Source organism: Podarcis pityusensis (assembly GCF_964106645.2).
Source record: "Podarcis pityusensis genome assembly, chromosome: 17".
Lineage (NCBI taxonomy): Eukaryota > Metazoa > Chordata > Lepidosauria > Squamata > Lacertidae > Podarcis > Podarcis pityusensis.
In genome coordinates, this window is record NC_138042.1 from 16203203 (window position 1) to 16221355 (window position 18153).

Consider the following 18153-nt stretch of genomic DNA (forward strand, 5'->3'; position numbering starts at 1 on the left):
TAAATGCTAACGAAATAAGTTTAAGTACTTCTCAGAAACTATCACAACAGTGACAAAAAGTATTCCCTAAGTGCTTCCCAGAATTACAGTTTTTAAAGGATCTTTTTTTCCATTTTAACCTTTTAAAAATTAATTTCCTCTCCTGTATGATTACCTTTCAGTGAATGCCTGAGATGTATGCATGTATGCATATATTTGCCTTTAGTTAGCTATGCCAAAAAGCAAATTAGAGAGATATATAACAATTAGCAGTTGGCTAAGGATATTGTAGATCAGAGAATATTTTCAAATCTACATTAAATGGGGTGGAGGATCAAATCCAAGATCATTTTAGAACAAGCCGCAATAGAAAATGTTGCCTGGAAAACGTTGCTTGTCTCTTAAACAAGGTGTAAAAGCTTCCGTGTCGTATCAAAAAAATGATTTATGAAGCAGAAGCCCTCAGGAAATCATATCGCCTACTTTCTCGTTCCTGTCCACAGGGCACCCCCCTCCCCCAATTAAACTTCTGAAAATTACACTGAATCTTGGTGTGAGAGGTCATCTTTTCCAACCCAATTTGTATTGCCTGAGATAATCACTCCGCGTCCACCACTCGTTCATAGATGACCCACACGGTGGGAGAGAGATGTATCCTAACACGTCTTGGTGTGTATCATCGTAACCTTCAGCTCGGCAAAAATCAGAAGATGAATGCAAGATGATTAACTCTGGCACTGTTTCCCTGACCTGGTAATAAATGTGTACATGGTTCTGGAAATATTTGTTCATACCATTAGAGAAAGAGAGAGAGAAATGTATGTTTGTTTGGACTGAGGAAGAAAATAATTTAGGGTTATAAGTCTTATGCTGTTGGAGGTTCATATTACATGGTTTAGAGATGCCCCCCCCCCTTTTCTGAAATCAAGAGGGAACAACTAGTATGTAGAAATCAGTCTTAGAAGGCTTGACAAACAGAAGTATCTCCTTAAGCTGCAAGGGTATGGCATGGTGGTCTTATAGAAAGTCTCCGCCTTGATAGTCCATGATTTGCCTGCATGGTCACAATATAATTGTCTGATTCATTAAGGAGTTTGTGGAAATGATTTGGATTGGAAACATTTGTAATGAAAAGTGGAACTGTTGCTAAAATTCATTGTCATTGAGAAAAGATCATAAGAGAAGCAAGAGACCACATACATTCCAGAAGCAATGTGAACATCAAGCCAGGTATTACATTACACCAAGGAATTTGAAGCATAGTCCAAATAGATGTTTGTTTTTGTTTCTTACAACTTTTTAAAAATCTTGAAATATTCCTATTTCCCATTATCCAGTTCTGAATTATGACACGCTGCAAATTTTTTTTTAAAAAGTCAGTGTTTTGCAAATATTTAGCTTTTACTATAACACAGCACATGTTTGTTCTACTATATGAAATATTTCAAGCCTGAAATAGTAGCAAACAAGATGGATTTAGTGATCAGCTGCGATAAAAGCCACAGCTTCATTTGAAAATTTCAAAATAAAAATCGCCTTTGGTTCCCATCCGTGGAAATATTGATCAGTTTATAATTTATGTTGATGAACGTGTAGCATGAGCATATAGCCCTAAACAGCCTCGGCCCTGTATACCTGAAGGAGAGTCTCCACCCCCATTGTTCAGTTCAAACACTGAGGTCCTCCTCCGAGGGCCTTCTGGTGGTTCCCTCATTGCAAGAAGTGAGGTTACAGGGAACCAGGCAGAGGACCTTCTCAGTCTGTGGAACGCCCTCCCATCAGATGTCAAGGTGATAAATAACTAGACAACTTTTAGAGGACATCTTGAGGCAGCCCTTTATAGGGAGATTTTTAATGTTAGATGTTTTATTATGTTTTTATATGTGTTGGAAGCTGCCCAGAGTGGCTGGGGCAACCCAGTCAAATGGGTGGGGTATAAATAATCAAAGTATTATTATTAGCATGGCGACATCTTTTTTTAAAAAAAACAAAAAACCACACACACACAACTGAAGGTTCACTTGCAGAATTGTTAGCTTTCATGTTGCTATGATTCATTTGAAACAGGTGCAGACTTTAGCATGTTATGGTAAATGGGAAGGGTGTAGACATGGAAGAAGTAGAGTAAACTCTGAATAAATCTAAACATAAATGGTGCTCTGAGCATGCATGCTATATAAACAGAGCTAGCATTCAGCATGGCAGTAACTTAGGCTGTAATTCTATGAACACTTAACCTGGCTAGGAAGCCAACTGAACACAATGAGGCTTACTAGTAAATATACGTAAGATCAAGTTGTACATCCATGGCATATTTCAAAGGCTACCCTGGGATGACTGGTCAATTCATTTAGGAAAGGAAAGAGACTTACGAACGCTTTCAGCCCATATGAGGTCATTCATTCTCAGCCGCTCTTGTGAAAAAAAATGCTTCCATTACAAGGCTATGTGGAAATAGCCTGCAGTAATGAGCTAAGGAAAGTTTTGGTATCTGTCTTGCCATGCTACACCAGAGTGGATTGATAAATTAGATTGGATATATTTGCAGTTGTTCTCTAAGAACAGATTCGGGATTGATTTTGGCCATACTCTGTGATGTTGTGCCAGCAGGCGTGACTCTGCTTCCTGTTCCACTGTGTGTGTGTGTGTGTGTGTGTGTGTGTGGCCAGACTGTGAGATGCCATTTATGTTAATGGACATTTGCAGGTACATAAAGGCTGTGCTATTTTTCTAGAAAAAAAAGAGGTGCCAGAACTCACCATGGATGCCTCTCTTGTTCACTTATAATGGCTCCCACCTGAGATGTGCAGGAACTGAGTTCTGGTGAGTTCCAGCTGAGGGGGGGGGAAGCCCCACCTACAGAGGTCTTCTGGACAAGGGACTTCTCTTTAACCACAGGGTAGGGCACACACCAATACAGAACACACTCAAGAACTCTCAGCCAGGTGACTTGTGGGAGCAAGTCCAGCAGCCTGCCAAACTATTTTGGAAAAACACCACCTTCCAGCTTTCAGTGGAATAACCCACCTGTAGCTTTCCTGTTCTCTACTCCAGTACTGCCCTTGAGTTACACAGTGCTATTGTTGTTTAGTCGTTTAGTTGTGTCCAACTCTTCGTGACCCCATGGACCAGAACACACCAGGCACTCCTGTCTTCCACTGCCTCCTGCAGTTTGGTCAAACTCATGCTGGTAACTTCGAGAACACTGTCCCACCATCTCATCCTCTGTCATCCCCTTCTCCTTGTGCCCTCAATCTATCCCAACACCAGGGTCTTTTCCAGGGAGTCTTCTCTTCTCCTGAGGCGGCCAAAGTCTTGGAGCCTCAACTTCAGGATCTGTCCTTCCAGTGAGCACTTAGGGCTGATTTCCTTCAGAATGGATAGGTTTGATCTTCTTGCAGTCCATGGGACTCTCAAGAGTCTCCTCCAGCACCATACCCAGTGCTAGCTAACAAAAAATGGAAGGTTAAAATCATGTGATCCCTTTGTCTGAAGGCTTCGTCCATCTTCTGTGTGCCACCTGCCATTTTTAAGATCCCACCCCCTGCTTCACCTTGCCAGGCTTCAGAGCCAGCCATGCACATACAGCTCATGCACACCCTTGCACATGTTCATAATGTGCCAGTGTCCATCTTAACTGGCTTTCTAGCATTTCATACTGGCCTGAACACCTGATTCCGACAGAACATTTCCCCTCCACTGGGGAATATCTCTGGGGCAGTACACATGAAAAATGTTACCTAGGAATGCAAACATGGATTTTGCATTCCATCCTAATACTCTTCACATGTATTCCTTCAGGGAAGGTTGGGGAGACATTTGTTCAGAATCAACCCTGAAATAAACAAGCTCCTTGCATCAGAATGCTGTTGCACATTTCAGTGGGACTTGTATCTCGGTGAATCTTCATAGTGTTGCGACCCAGAAGCAGGCCATGGCCAGGCAGGGTTTTTGAATACCTTCGTGCCATGAAGCGAGTAAGGTTTTACATTTATACTGAATGTAGCTAGTGCAGAAGAGCCTTGATGGGCCAGAACAACAGTCCATCTAGCAGCGGGAAGCACTGGGGAGGAAGGCAGCAGCTGTGATTTCCTCTCTTGGAGCTACACACTTGTGCAATCTCTCCCTGAGCAAAGATTTGGCTTCCTGTGTCGTGCAAACTAGCCCCTAACCACCCTCCCAATTCATACATGCTACAAAAATGAAATAGCTCATTTATATGCTATTTTGGTCTTCAGATGAAGGGCAGGATACAAATTTAATAATTAAAAACAGTCTGGCACTATCTCTCTCTCTCACATGGCATGCGCAGCCTAATTCCTCTGGAAACTTTAGAAGTAGACAAGAGGGTATACAGTGGCTTGTTCCCTTAGCTTGCGAGTCCCATAAGTTAATTATGTGCTTTGTAAAGGCATGCTGTGCTTTTTAACTTGGAAAAAAGAAGAAGAAAAGAAACATAGTCTTTACCATCATTCTGCTTTTACTGATACTTTGGTTTGTATGTTTTCTAGAGAGCAATAGTTGTGGCTCTTTCTGTGTTTGTGTTTAAGCCCTACTTAGGGAAGCATCTCTGCAGGAGTCACTAAAACATTCCTGGCTTGGTGTTCAGGAAAAGGTTTGCTGGTGAATTATGAAGGTGGCAACATGGCTGGCAATAACCTAACTAAGAAAGTTGCCGGTGAAATGATGTATTTATTATCTAAACATTCTAGTGCTTTTTAATCCATAGATGCTGCAGTGGAGAGCCTGACATTACAGTGCGGAATTTTTAAGTCCTACCTCGAGGCAAATCTCATACTTACTAGCAAAAATGAAAGTGTGAAATGCTTTTTAATGTATATTTAACAACAGATAGTCTGGTGATTACTGATGTGTATTCTCCTTGGACTTTTCTCTTGCTGTCGGAAGGCTGTGTTAAGAGACAACATTTTTACACATTTATGTTAGCTGCAACTATCAAATGTTTAAGAAATATTTGCAACTGTCCTTTATTTTAGTTTTTGAATGGCAGAAAGCCATCATATTTTAGCTCTAACCCAACTCAGATTATAGCCAGTGGCCTGTAACACACCAGCTCCATGAGTCAAAAGAGTGGGATTTGCCAAGGCTTTTGATGTGAGCTGGTGTAAAATTCAGTTTTAAATATTACTCTAGGGAAAAAAGTAAAATAAAACTTAATATTTTATATTGTACTACCTTTTTAAATTTCTGCCTCAGACAGTTTGAATTCCTGACAATGTATTTTTTTTAATACACTCTCAGTTTCATTTAGTTGCATATTTTCCAAAAAGCACATTCTATTAAATTTATTTACTTAAATATTTCCTATAGTGGCACTATTTAATAAGGAATAAAGTGCAGTCTAGCTCTCAGCAAGAGTTCATCTCCCATTCTAATGAATGTTAAACAGTTGCACCGCACAAAGATCTTTGCTGTTAAACAGGCCCTATTGAAGGTATTTTAGATCACAAAGCCCCAGTAGTCTACATTTTTGTTTGCTTTGACATTATTAAACCACTCTGTTTCTTTAACTATGACTCTAATTAGAGCATTTGCATGGTAGCAAAGTTTGCTTTGTGGACCAACTCCTATGAACACTGTGTTTGCATGTAGTTTTTCTGAGCTTAGCGTTTGATGAGCAGCCAGCGCAGCGCTTTCAATCGAAGTCGATAATTATGCAGAATCAATAAGGTTTTCTTCTTTTGTGTTTGTCTTTGTTGTTTCTTTGATATGGCCTCTAGGATGCTGCAGGCAAAGTGCTGGACCGCTGGGCCATCATGTCCAGGGAAGAAGAGATTATTACCCTTCAGCAGTTTCTGAGGTTCGGGGAAACCAAATCCATCGTGGAGCTGATGGCAATTCAAGAAAAAGAAGGGCAGGCAGTGGCTGTTCCATCTTCAAAGGCAGACTCAGACATAAGGACTTTTATTGAAAGCAATAATCGAACCAGGAGCCCGAGTCTCCTTGCTCACCTGGAGAACAGCAACCCTTCGAGCATCCATCATTTTGAAAACATCCCCAACAGCCTCGCATTCCTGCTTCCATTTCAGTACATAAATCCAGTCTCTGCCCCTCTGCTGGGTTTGCCACCGAACGGCCTCCTGCTGGAACAGCCCACACTGAGACTGCGTGAGCCGAGCCTATCGACCCAGAACGAATACAACGAGAGCAGCGAGTCCGAAGTCTCCCCAGCACCTTTCAAGAATGAGCAGGCATCCAGCAGGAATGCCTTGACCAGCATCACAAATGTAGAGCCCAAATCTGAGCCAGCGTCTGTGTCCCCTGTACAGACGTCCACCCCTATCAACGATTTGTCCAAGCCGGAACATACAAAAAGCTCTTTCAGAATTCATAGGATGAGGAGGATGGGGTCAGCGTCGCGGAAAGGGAGAGTCTTCTGCAACGCATGTGGCAAAACCTTTTACGACAAGGGCACCCTCAAAATCCACTACAATGCTGTCCATCTTAAGATCAAGCACAGGTGTACGATTGAAGGCTGCAACATGGTCTTCAGCTCGCTCAGAAGTCGCAACCGTCACAGTGCTAACCCCAATCCCCGACTTCATATGCCCATGCTAAGGAACAATCGAGACAAGGATCTCATCCGCGCTACATCAGGTGCCGCTACCCCTGTCATAGCAAGTACAAAGTCCAGCTTAACGTTAACAAGCCCTGGCAGGCCTCCAATGGGTTTTACCACTCCCCCGCTAGATCCTGTGCTACAAAACCCTTTGCCTGGCCAACTTGTGTTCCCAGCTTTAAAGACTGTGCAGCCTGTTCCTCCTTTTTACAGAAGTTTACTTACGCCAGGCGAGATGGTGAGCCCTCCAACCTCATTGCCGACTAGCCCTTTAATGCCAGCAGCTGGCACCGTAGAGCAGCTCCCCCTGCCGCCTTCAGAATCAACAGCCCCTGCACTGATGATGCCCACGCAAGAGGCAAATACTGACCTTGCCCCGAAGAAGAAGCCGAGAAAGTCCAGCATGCCTGTAAAAATAGAGAAGGAAGTTATTGACACCGCCGACGAGTTCGATGACGAAGATGAGGATGTCAACGATAACCGGAGTGTGACTAACGACGGTGGTCAAGACAATCACTGTCATTCTCAGGAAGAAATGAGCCCTGGGTTGTCTGTGAAAGACTTCTCCAAAAACGGAAGGAACAGGTGCATTTTGAGGACGGAGCTGAGAAGGGCAGATAGCATGACGTCAGAAGATCAAGAGCACGAGAGAGACTATGAAAACGAGTCAGAATCCTCGGAACCAAAACTGTGCGAGGAATCCATGGAAGGCGATGAACCCATGATGCATGAGAGAAACCACACATCCATGATGAACCACGACAGGCCAGATGAAAACCACCACGGCATTTCCCACCAAGATGAAGTTAAGGTGAAGGAAGAATTTACCGACCCTACCTATGAGATGTTCTACATGAGCCAATATGGACTTTACAACGGGGGCAGTGCCAGTATGGCTGCCCTCCACGAAAGCTTCACTTCCACTTTCAACTATAACAGTCCCCAGAAGTTCTCCCCAGAGGGCGATTTGTGCTCAAGCCCAGACCCCAAGATCTGCTACGTGTGCAAGAAGAGTTTCAAGAGCTCCTACAGCGTGAAGCTCCACTATAGGAATGTGCATCTAAAAGAGATGCATGTCTGCACAGTGGCTGGCTGTAATGCTGCCTTCCCTTCAAGGCGAAGCAGAGACAGGTCAGTAAATACCTCATTTATTAACTGGGTTTTCTTAACTTTGGTTTTAAATTATACAAGCACATATTTTATGTAGAATATGCACACAGTACACATATACGAATGACCTCTGCGCAGAGTGAGGGTTCATCTACACTTTGCTCCACACATACTAGACAAAGGTCTGGGCTTTCCAGGTCCAGGTGGGGGGTTTTGTCCCAGCACTTTCCCCAGGAAAAAAACCACTGCATTTTACCACTTAATGTGAGCCAATGGCAATTGCCCTATGCTCCAATTCAGCAGAAAAATGCAGGTTTCCCCAAGAAAAGCGCCAGGACAACACCAACGCTCAGACTCACCTGGAAAGCCCAGACCTGTGTCTAATACAAAAGAGTGGGTGAGCCTCAACATTATCTTCATTCCCATTTTTTACCTGGAATAATGCCACAAATATTATGTCATCAACTGATGTAATGATAATAATGCTGTGGAGATATAGTTGGAAATAGATTTTCTTAGTACACACAAATGTTTTTGGTGTGCTTGCACACTAGATAGTGGGACTTGCATTAAATCTCTATGTGTATAGATCTCCCACTTCTTCTCCAAAGGACTGATTACCTGATATTTTAAGTATCCCATATAAGTTATTTCTATACATACGACCTACAGTGTTGTCTAAGTTTAAAAGCAGGAGATATAAAACCTTTCCGCAGAGGCTGCCACTTCTGTTACATTCATTTTCTTCTTTCTTCAGCTGCCAAGTGAAGTGAAGTGAAGGAAAAGTTCCTACTTAGAATTATCGAGCATTATATGCAGCGGGCAGTGGGGAAGCTCCTATCAAATGTATGCTAAAATAGATAGTGGTCATTTGGTGAAACGGTGCAGCATTTCACGTGGGAAAGCATCAGATATAGTATTAATGCTCAACGTGCATGGCTATATTGATGTGCAGCCTTGAAGACCTAAACAAGGCCCCGTTGAAATGTGTACAGGAAGCAGAGCAGCAGTTTTGGGGGGATGTTCCTTTGCACATGTGCCTGAGTTTTGTTCTCTGCATGTAGGCATACCCCCATTCCGTCAGGTGAGCACTATGCGCCCAGATAAAGGGAAACTCAGGCATATTTTTCACCTTAATAACAGCCTTTCATTTCAGCTGGGCACTGGGATGATATCACACTGCAGTTATGCTACGTCGGTTCTGAAAGAGTTCAGTTTAAACGGAAGCAGCTGGCCCTAAATGTTGTAGCTGTTTTTTAAGAAACAGAGTCCCTTTTTATTATTCCAAAAAGAAAAGTGTAATGTAGATGGAATTTGCCAAAGTGGGTCAATGGCAGGTTAACATATTTATTCCATATTTATGGATTTAAATGCACACATATATCTGCATAGGGTTTCCTAAAATAATAATAATAAGGTAATAGATAGACAAAATTGGGACCACGATATGAAGACAGATACATCATTTAAATTCCACCATTGGGGCTGAATCACTTACCTCCCACATACTAAAATTCTCAAGAAGGAAAGGCAATGTATTAAATCCCAGTAGCCCCTAGTCGGTTAATCCTATAACTTGCCCCGTTAAACTGAGCCCCAGTGGGCCTCCCATTGTCTCTTCTTAGCTGTCAGAGCTGAGCGGACAGAACTGAGCAAACAAATCAAAATGGAGGACCTAACACTTCAATTCTGATTCACCACAACCTAGTTAAACAGATATATTTAGGACCTTTTCAGACGTTATGTTTTGTCACATGCTAACTCAGGGAACTGTAGCGTGTTCTAAGTAACAAACTTCGAAATGGTTTGATCCTGGCTTAAGTGATTTTGATTAGAATAACCCACATTTTCCTAATGGGTGAAGGAGGAGGAAGAGGAAGAACGTGACTCCGATGCTCAGTCCATTTCATTTCTAATCACCTGAACCTTTGTTTAGATAATTTGCTGAACTGGGCAGCTGTGCAAAACTAGTTTTATCTCTCTATTTAATGTGTTAAATGTGCCTTAATTTTAAGCACAATGCTAAGCTTGGCCAGGATCCAAAAAATAGTGAAACTCATTCCATTAGCCCAAAGAAACTTTACAGTTGTTTTTCTCCAACAGAAAATCCCCATGGGCAGGGGATGTTCAAAGGAAAACAAGTTAAGAATTCCACTGAGCTAGTTCAAACTCATTGTGTGACCTGAAGAAGCTCTTTGGATCGTGATCTATGCTTACTTAAGAGTAAACTCCGGTGGAATTTTGGCAGCAGCTTGGCTTCTTTGTGTTGCAAGTGTCATTGTATGAACAATGATAACCAGCTTTCTAAGATCAGTTTGGCTCTGTGGTTCTGAGAAGGTTTGTGTGGCCAATCTGCTTTGCCTCATGGACTTAGAGTCAAATGGTGTGCAAACAGAAAACGTATGTGTCTCTCCCCCCCCCCCTTAAGTCAAGGGGGGGGGAGAAATAACAAAGTCTATAATATTATTGTGTTCTTTGAAACATAAAAAAGGAGAACCTCGTGTATCATAGAAAATGTCTTTGGATAATATATTTAATTGGTAGCAGTGTTGGATGGACAAAACAGAATCTGATAATGAAGTTCATATGCTGCCTATAATGTATTTGTGAAAAGTTATGATCCAAAGATTTAAAGCTACCCCCCCCCCCAATATTCTCTAGCAGCATTCTTCTAGCTAGTTTGTAAATAACAACTCAAAACAACAAATCCGGGATATGTTGAATCCCTAAATATAATGTATACTTCTGTATTATTCTAGCACAGTGTAGCAGTTTTTTCCTACTCAACCATGGAACAAAGTGCAAAGGAAGTTTGTTCCCTTAATTATTTCCTTTATAAACAGGTACACTGGAGTTCCAGAAATTAGTCTGTGAACTTCAAAATTGCAAGGTCTTCATGTAGTGTGCATTGGAAAGTCTGCAAGATGGTTTTGGCTGAAGCGCTGTCTTTCGCCCTAGGAATTATAAACTTTGAACAACAGTCCACTTTTCAGTTGTCTGCACAATTTGCCAATGCAACCTGCATAAATAATAATAATTTAATAAAATTCTAGCAGGTTTCACAAAAGAGCTGGTTACTCAGTATTTCAGTATATGGTGCAGATAAACTATGACTGAAACATGAGTGTGAAAGAATTAGTCAGCGGTCTTAGAGCTGCTTACAAGTTCCTACATTTCTGGAAGAACTCACATGCCAGTGTATAAATGCATTTGAAAGTAGGGCCTGCTTTTCATTGTTAGTTCTTTATATTGACATTATGCCAGTCATTATCTCCAGATAGTGCGGTGAGCGTTTGAGGTAAAATCGTAGCCCAGTGAGCTTTTCTGTAATTTAAGGTTTTCTAGTTGACCTTCTTGGAGATTGTTTCTTAAATGAACTCTTACAGAGGAAGCCCATTAAATGCCTAGCCCTTCAGGTAGCAAGGAAGACCTTGAAGATGTAAACCAGTGTATAGTGCCTTATTGACTCCACTGCCAAATAAGTGGAATAATAACACTGAGTGGAGAACTTATTTCAGTCACCTTAATGGGCTGTTAACTTTAGAACCCAATTATAGCCATTTCAGCACTAATTGCTGTACCAGAAATGTGAAACATCCAGCCTAATGTGCACATGAAGAATGTCACATTTTAACACCATATTTAAGACGGTGTTTGACTGAGCACCTTCATGGAAATAATACTGAGTATTCTTTTAAGTGTAAACTCGCCGGCTTATGAAGTGTCCTTTAACGATGCCGTTTCAAACAGTTGTCACTCTGCAAGGAAGAACCAAGGAATGGAGGTTCCACGAAGCATTCTTTAAAAATTCAGTATTCTCCTATGACAAAAGAGGCTTCATTGTTATACGGAGATTCAGTATTTCACTTAAAGTATTTTTGTTTCTCACAGCAACAGCTAGTTCATTGGGAACTGCACAATCAAATTCCCACCAATCAAGGTATGGGGCCTATCATTCATAGCATCCTTTACCCTCTTCCCTGCCAGTTCTGGCATCAGGCAGGCAAGGGAACCCATTGATGACAATGTTTGAAATGGAATCTTTCCAAAGCTATATCTTCTGTAAATTGTTTCCCTGGACTATTCCATTCCAAAAAATAAATAAATGCATTTCTCTTCCCAACCTTCAGTTTTAGCCTTTCTGCCCTTTCCCCTCATGTCAAAAGGTAGCAGAAACATTATTGACAATCAGCAATGGCAAAGGACAATGTCTCAAGACTATAGAACAACCCTAAGAAAAATGAAAGAGGGACCCTGGAAGGATCATCTTTCTTGCCTATTAGAAGCGTGCTTATTGAAGGGTCATGGGGGTGGGGCAGTAGTAGAAATGGGAAAGATATGTCATTTTAGGCAGACAGATGGGGAAGAAGTATAGAACTGTTATAGCCCTCCTATCCTTTGCCTTTTGAGGCTTCTGCATGCAGAAAGACGACCATATTTAGAATACTATTTGGCCAAGACAGTGTAATTCACCCATGGGGATCAGTGATTTCCCCCATGCCCTCTACAGGCAGGTGACGAAACCTTTGGATCAAACTGTCAGGCGTCTCCCCTCTTATAAGAACTCAGTCCTGCCTAGTATTAAAGAAGAGCTACACAACTTTGTAGCCCATCAGCTGTGCACTTCAAAGTACAAGGAGCACAGGGAAGCTCTGTTTTTAATTTCCTGCTTGAGACTGCAGTTGCAAGGGGATTTCAGGTGAAGGACCACACGTTATGGTTTGTGGGCTACATTTGCCTTGGTGGGACACAAGTTGTATTGACAGGCTTTAAAATGAATGAAAGTTGCTCCTTTCTTTTTCTTTTTTTATCAGCCCAAGACCTGCTAAAGTTAATATCCATTTTCTATTGCTATCAGCAATTGGCAATGAAAATCTTTCTTTCTTTCTTTTGACTTTGGGTCTGGTTACTTCATGTTACTTCACTTTTTATTTCCTAAATTTATGTAAAATACATGCACTTCCAGCAGCTCCAAGTTGCAAAGAAAGGAACTTTATGCTTTGCCTTTCTTTGAGTGAAGGATGCTAATTGTTGAAGTTTGTTTTTAAATTTTCGCAGAACCAAAAGCATGTGTGTTTGTCTGCAAGGTGGGAAAGGTGATTGAGCCCCATGAATAAATTTAAAAACAAAATAATATTTGCTCAGGGTGACTTATAAATAAATATGAGGCAACTATTGGTGCCAAGTGTGATTCTGCCATTAGGTTGCTAGTTAAATCAGTCCAGATTTAAACTTGTAAACTCCTTGATTTGTATGGAGAAAGACATCTGTATTTGGTTTATTAAAACCTGCTGATGTTTCCAGAACTAAATTTGTGTGCAGATAGGCCTCTGGGTGGTTATATCAAGAAAGCGGAAGCATATACAACTTGCTCATCTAGTTACCTGACTTCCAGCCCTGTACAGGTGTGCTTGAATAAATTAACATCAAATACCTCTGATGAGCCACTGCATACATTATCAACAAAGGTGAAGATGTGAAAACATGCTACCTGCCTCCTGTTATCACCTCTTCAACACAACAGCAACCTTCCCCCCCTTTTCCCAATCATCCCGCTACGTTTGGAAACTTATAAAGCAAACTTTTTGAGATTGCTTTTCCAAGAAATGTACGCAATTTGGGGATCCCATAGCTACAAAAAAGAAGATACTTTATAGTAGTTTGTAGTTGCCTTAAATCTATTTTCAGTTGGCTGTGGCTTCCAACTCTGTAGATGAAGACATAGTGTATAGCTCTTTGGGTAATCATTTCATCAGACAACTTTAAATAGTTAGTGAAATTGTGTTTTTCTTTCTTTAAAAAAAAGTTATCTGGACTTCAGTTGGTGCCCTAACTAGTAGCCCATTCAACTGGTTAATGGTCACTGCTCTGCAGGCCTAGGAACTAGTTTCTTGTCTTGGAGAATCTACCATGCAGACCAAACTTTTTTTTTATTTACTAATCTCCTCCTCAGTTAACTTCATTGCTATCTTCATGGGGGGGGGGGGGAATTCAGAAGTAGGTTCAACCATAATGTCTATCATTATTACTACAACTACTACCATTATACTGTCGTTTTCAGAACTCGCTTGGTTTGAAAATGGCTATGATAATCCCATTGTAATTTTAGACTCCCAACGGTACGAAGACTTTACAAGGGCTGGCAAATAATAAATCCAGCACAAAGTTTTTCATCCAGTGACCTTGGCAAATCCCTGTTTCTATTGAATAAAGGCATTTCTGGTTGAACATCAGTTCCTTAGATAACTTCCCATTGGTCCCCCTTGAACACTGTCCTGATCACATGGCTGCTCATTTGCAAACTGTTCTCAGGTAACATTCATATATATTTTTTAAAGCGCACTATTAACTGCACCTAAAAGTGTCATATAAAATGTAAAGCACTATCACTTTAAAGGTAGCTGGAGACCTCCTTGAAAGGGGGAAAATATCAGTGTGTTTAAGTTGGCTGAAATCAATTGTCTTCACAAAGGTATGCAGAGATATAATGAAGTTGATAGAAAAGCTGATTGTTCTGTATGTGTTTGCAGTGTTAGAATAGTATCTAAATCCACAACTAGATGCAATTTAACTGTAACCAGGCAATTTTAAAACAATGCAACCCTGTCAAATAAATTGATATTGCAGGAAAGTTAAGCTAAAGCATGGCGTTAATTGCTTTTCTCAGAGAGCTTCAGGTGCCTTTCTTGAGACATAATGAAGACCATATACGCTGGTGCAGAAGAAGAAAGAAATGGGAATTGTGAAAAAAGAGGGGGTTTGCTAAGTCTAAATATATGCTATCCTGTAAAGATTAGGACAGTCAGCAGAGATAAGAGACAGATTAAAAGCACTTGTTAAACAAAGCCATGCACGAAGGAAATCTTTACCAGAATCCATGTGTTTCACACTCATTATTACAGATGAGAATTTCTTGTATGACTGAACCATATGGCCATTATGTGGCTTTTCCAGAAGTAGCTCCCAAGAACTGTTTTCCTCTTGGTTTTTAGCTCTGCAAATGCATCATCTGTCCCAACCCCCCTTTTCCCTTTTAAAAAGAAAATTAGCAGTTAAGGCCAGCTATGGCAGCTTTTAGAAACTCAATATTTACCTGGCAGTTTACCATTTAGTGAAGTGTGCCGTAGCAGTTATTACCCTATTAGAGAGAGAGATTATTGGATAGAGCTGTAGTATCTTCAAAACCAGTCTGAGAGAAGAATCATAGAGATGGAGATAGCAGCCTGTTTGTTGACATTTCAGTGGTGAGCACTATCCACAAGATTTGAAACCAATCTCTTTTCTGTTTTCTAGGAACAAGAATTTGTAAATAGATACTCCGCTATGAATGTTTAAAAGAAAACTTCCCTTAGCACAAAAAGTGAGGTAAATTCAGAACTCGTTTCACATTTAAGTTTGTCTTTTAAAGCCCTTTTTGATCATGAAATCATCGTCGACGGTTTGCTATGGTCAAGAGACCAGAAATAAACCATACTGTACACCAAAAATATTAATATGAGACAAATACAGAAGTGTAACTTAACAGCAGCAGCTCAGTCACATACAGAATAACAAATAACTTGGGGCAATGCCCTATCTTTTTAAAACAATAACAAACAAACCAATCCCTATTGTACTGTGTAATAATTTAGCTTTCTTGTGGACTCTCTGGCACAAGCTGAAATGGGGCAGGAATAGCTGGATCTGTCAAGAGGAGGAGGGCCGTGAGATTTGGGGGGGGAGGGAGGGAGCTCTGGTGGTGATGGAGAAGAGGGTCTCATGCCCCTGTGGCCGGGCACCTCTATAAGACAAGGGGAGTTAGCTGGCCAGGTCCTGATCTGCCACCTGAGAACAGGCAGCTGGCAGAGCCAACTAAGGGAGAGGCAGAGATTTTGGACACAGATTTTGCCACCAAGGGCACACAGCCCCCACTCAGGTCGGGACAATCCTTTGCAAGTGCAGTCCTCTTGCCCGGAATAAGAACTGCGCAAATGACTGGTCCCATCCCACTCTTTAAAAGCAGAGAAGGAAGAGCACACCCACTCTTTGGGACAACGTAGTCACTTGTGCCTGGCTCCGCGTCCTAGAATTGTGCTTACAAGTTGTTGAACCTTGCATGCTGCCCTTCTTGCTGAATCTGAGATTGTGCTCTGACTTCACCAACAAAGCTGCTGGGATTTCCAGAGCCGAGAACAAGTATTTTGTTCAAGGACTGAAGCTAGGACAGCTTTTTAAAATGTAGCTTTCTCCCATAAGAAGAGTTATTACTGCCTATATGAAGAAGAAAGCAAGGTTTTAAAAAGCTTTCCGTTTGCCCAAACTAGTCTTACTGTAAAAACCTATCCGTAGGTTGCATTGCAAATGTGTATTTGTTTCTGAGGCATGAAACAGAGGAAGGTGAGCAGGCTAGGATTTAGTTAGGTAGAATGTTGCGTTAGTTCATTAATTTTCGCAGTCTTCCCAGATTTTAACCTCTTGCGTCAGATTGTATGATTTGAAGCACAAGTTGTAAATTCAGGATAAAAAGTTGTTATACTAGGCCTTCTACTTTATGAAGTTCCTCACTTCTTGTATTAACTGCTTTCCAGCTGAGCCCTTTTCTCTTATCTGCTTTCTTTCCTATGGAAAACTCTCGGGCCGGTGTCTAAGCTTGAGAGATCTTAGCTAAAAGCAGAAAGGAGAAAAGAGTTAATGTTTATACCTGGTTATTTCAAGTCATGTTTTTTGCATTGTGTATTCTGACGGTTAAAAAGAACAAGTCATCTTTAAATCCATTTTTTAAAAATATACTGACAGGCACCGATCTTGTTTCATACAAGTAAGGAAAAGAACAAGTTGGATCGGTTAGCTGGGCCCTTGATGTGTGACAAAGATCCATTAGCGATCACACAGTGAGAAAAGGAGCCAGGTTGTTAGTAGAGGGGACACCCCTGATCGCCAGATATAGAAGCAGCACTAATTCTACAGCCTTTTTAGCCTGTACCGTCACAAAGAGGGCACAGCTGGGTCACTCGGCTCACTAGTAATTGTGTTTTACAGACTTCTAAAGCAATTGGCTCAGTCAGTCCCAATTCAATAAAAGTGGAGAGCGAGAGCACTTTTGTTCTATTTTTTTTTACTTGAAATTATTTCATTCAGCAGTCTGTCTTTTTTATTACCAGGACTTGACATTAGCACTCCAAGCTATATTAGCATCCATTTCAGCAGTTCAGTAATGGTATTAAAAAAACACTTAACTTCAACGGTGAATGGTTGTATGACAGTGCCATAAAAATCCACATTAAAAAAAACTTATGTATTTGTCCCTGCAATTTTTCCCCCCTCACTTGTTTAACCGCTTCAAAACTGTGCTGTCATTTGCAAAAAAAACTTTTTGCTCTGACGGAAACCCAAGAGAGACCAGCTCAACTGCTCTCCTCACCCCCTCGTTTCCCAGAAGTGGGGAGAAATGAGAGCAATTTAAAGGCAAATAAAAATAAAAATCTAGGAGCCCAAATGTCTGTTGTTTAGGAACTGGAGGGAAAAAAACCCTCCATTTACCACATCTGTTCCAAAACATACTGATGTCAATGAGTATTTGCCTGTTGGGTTCAATGGGTAATTAAAACAGAAGCCAACCAAGGAAGGACTAATAAACTCAAAATACCTGAGGTAAAAGTGTTTGGCACCTTGCGCCTTCGTGGGACTTATTTTGAACCCAGCACTCTCTCAGTACTTGGAATAAGACCTTAAGTACCTTGGCAATGCAGGATGCTCATAAATGACAACATTAGGTTCTAAATTTTGATTAAACCTTCTGTAATTAATCAATGGTAGATATGAAGCAGTTGTTGGGGTCCAGAGCTGCAAAATGCTCGAGACATAAAACATTACAAAGTAATTAGAGTGAGCTCCTTCACCAGAGAAAGGATTGCCTTCAATAAAGAGGTAAATGATAGCACCGTGTTTATTGTGGACGTAGGCAGCCAGTGCAATATGATAAACTGCAGGAGATACACATATCAGTAATCATCTGCATTATTAGTGTCATTAATCATAATTCTAAAAATATGACAGCAGCCGCCAACTTTTGACCAATTTTCCTTCTGCCTGTTGGCCGTTATAACTTCACTAATAGACCGCAAAGCTCCTGTGTGTGTGGCAGTTTTGCATTGAGAATGGAAGGTTAATTATATTTCAGCTGCTGATTCCTTCTCTCCTTGGAAAAGCCTTAGCACTTTGACAATCCCAGGAGCTTGCTGCTGTTAAACCGGTAAAACTTCTTTATTGAAATTTTCTTTGTTGGTCAGGAGTGAGTAGATGTTTCAAATGAGATATAAGCGCCAGGCTGGGACGGTTGCTCACCATTCTTGCTGTAAAGTAATCCTTGGAAGCCAAGCTGAATTCATACTTCCCTCTTTGCTTGGCCTCCGGTGGATAGGTTTTTCTTTCTTTTTTTCTTAAAAAAAAATGTCTCTCAGAATTTAATAACCAATAGCAATAGTTAGTACAGAACAATTTCGTGG

At 41.1% G+C, this 18153-nt stretch overlaps 1 protein-coding gene across 12 annotated transcripts in view; it reads left to right on the top strand.

The window, feature by feature from the left end:
- Window positions 1-18153, top strand: part of BNC2 (basonuclin zinc finger protein 2) — a 411204-nt gene that overhangs the window by 375353 nt on the left and 17698 nt on the right. For 9 of the 12 annotated variants that reach the window (XM_080987732.1, XM_080987728.1, XM_080987730.1 and 6 more), the window contains one exon: window positions 5721-7690. In XM_080987732.1, the coding sequence (XP_080843858.1) occupies window positions 5721-7690 (1970 nt within the window). Of the gene's footprint in view, window positions 1-5720; window positions 7691-11560; window positions 12528-14962; window positions 15035-18153 lie in introns of those variants that run through there. The other 3 variants (XM_080987725.1, XR_013980932.1, XM_080987726.1) reach the window with 3 other exon arrangements.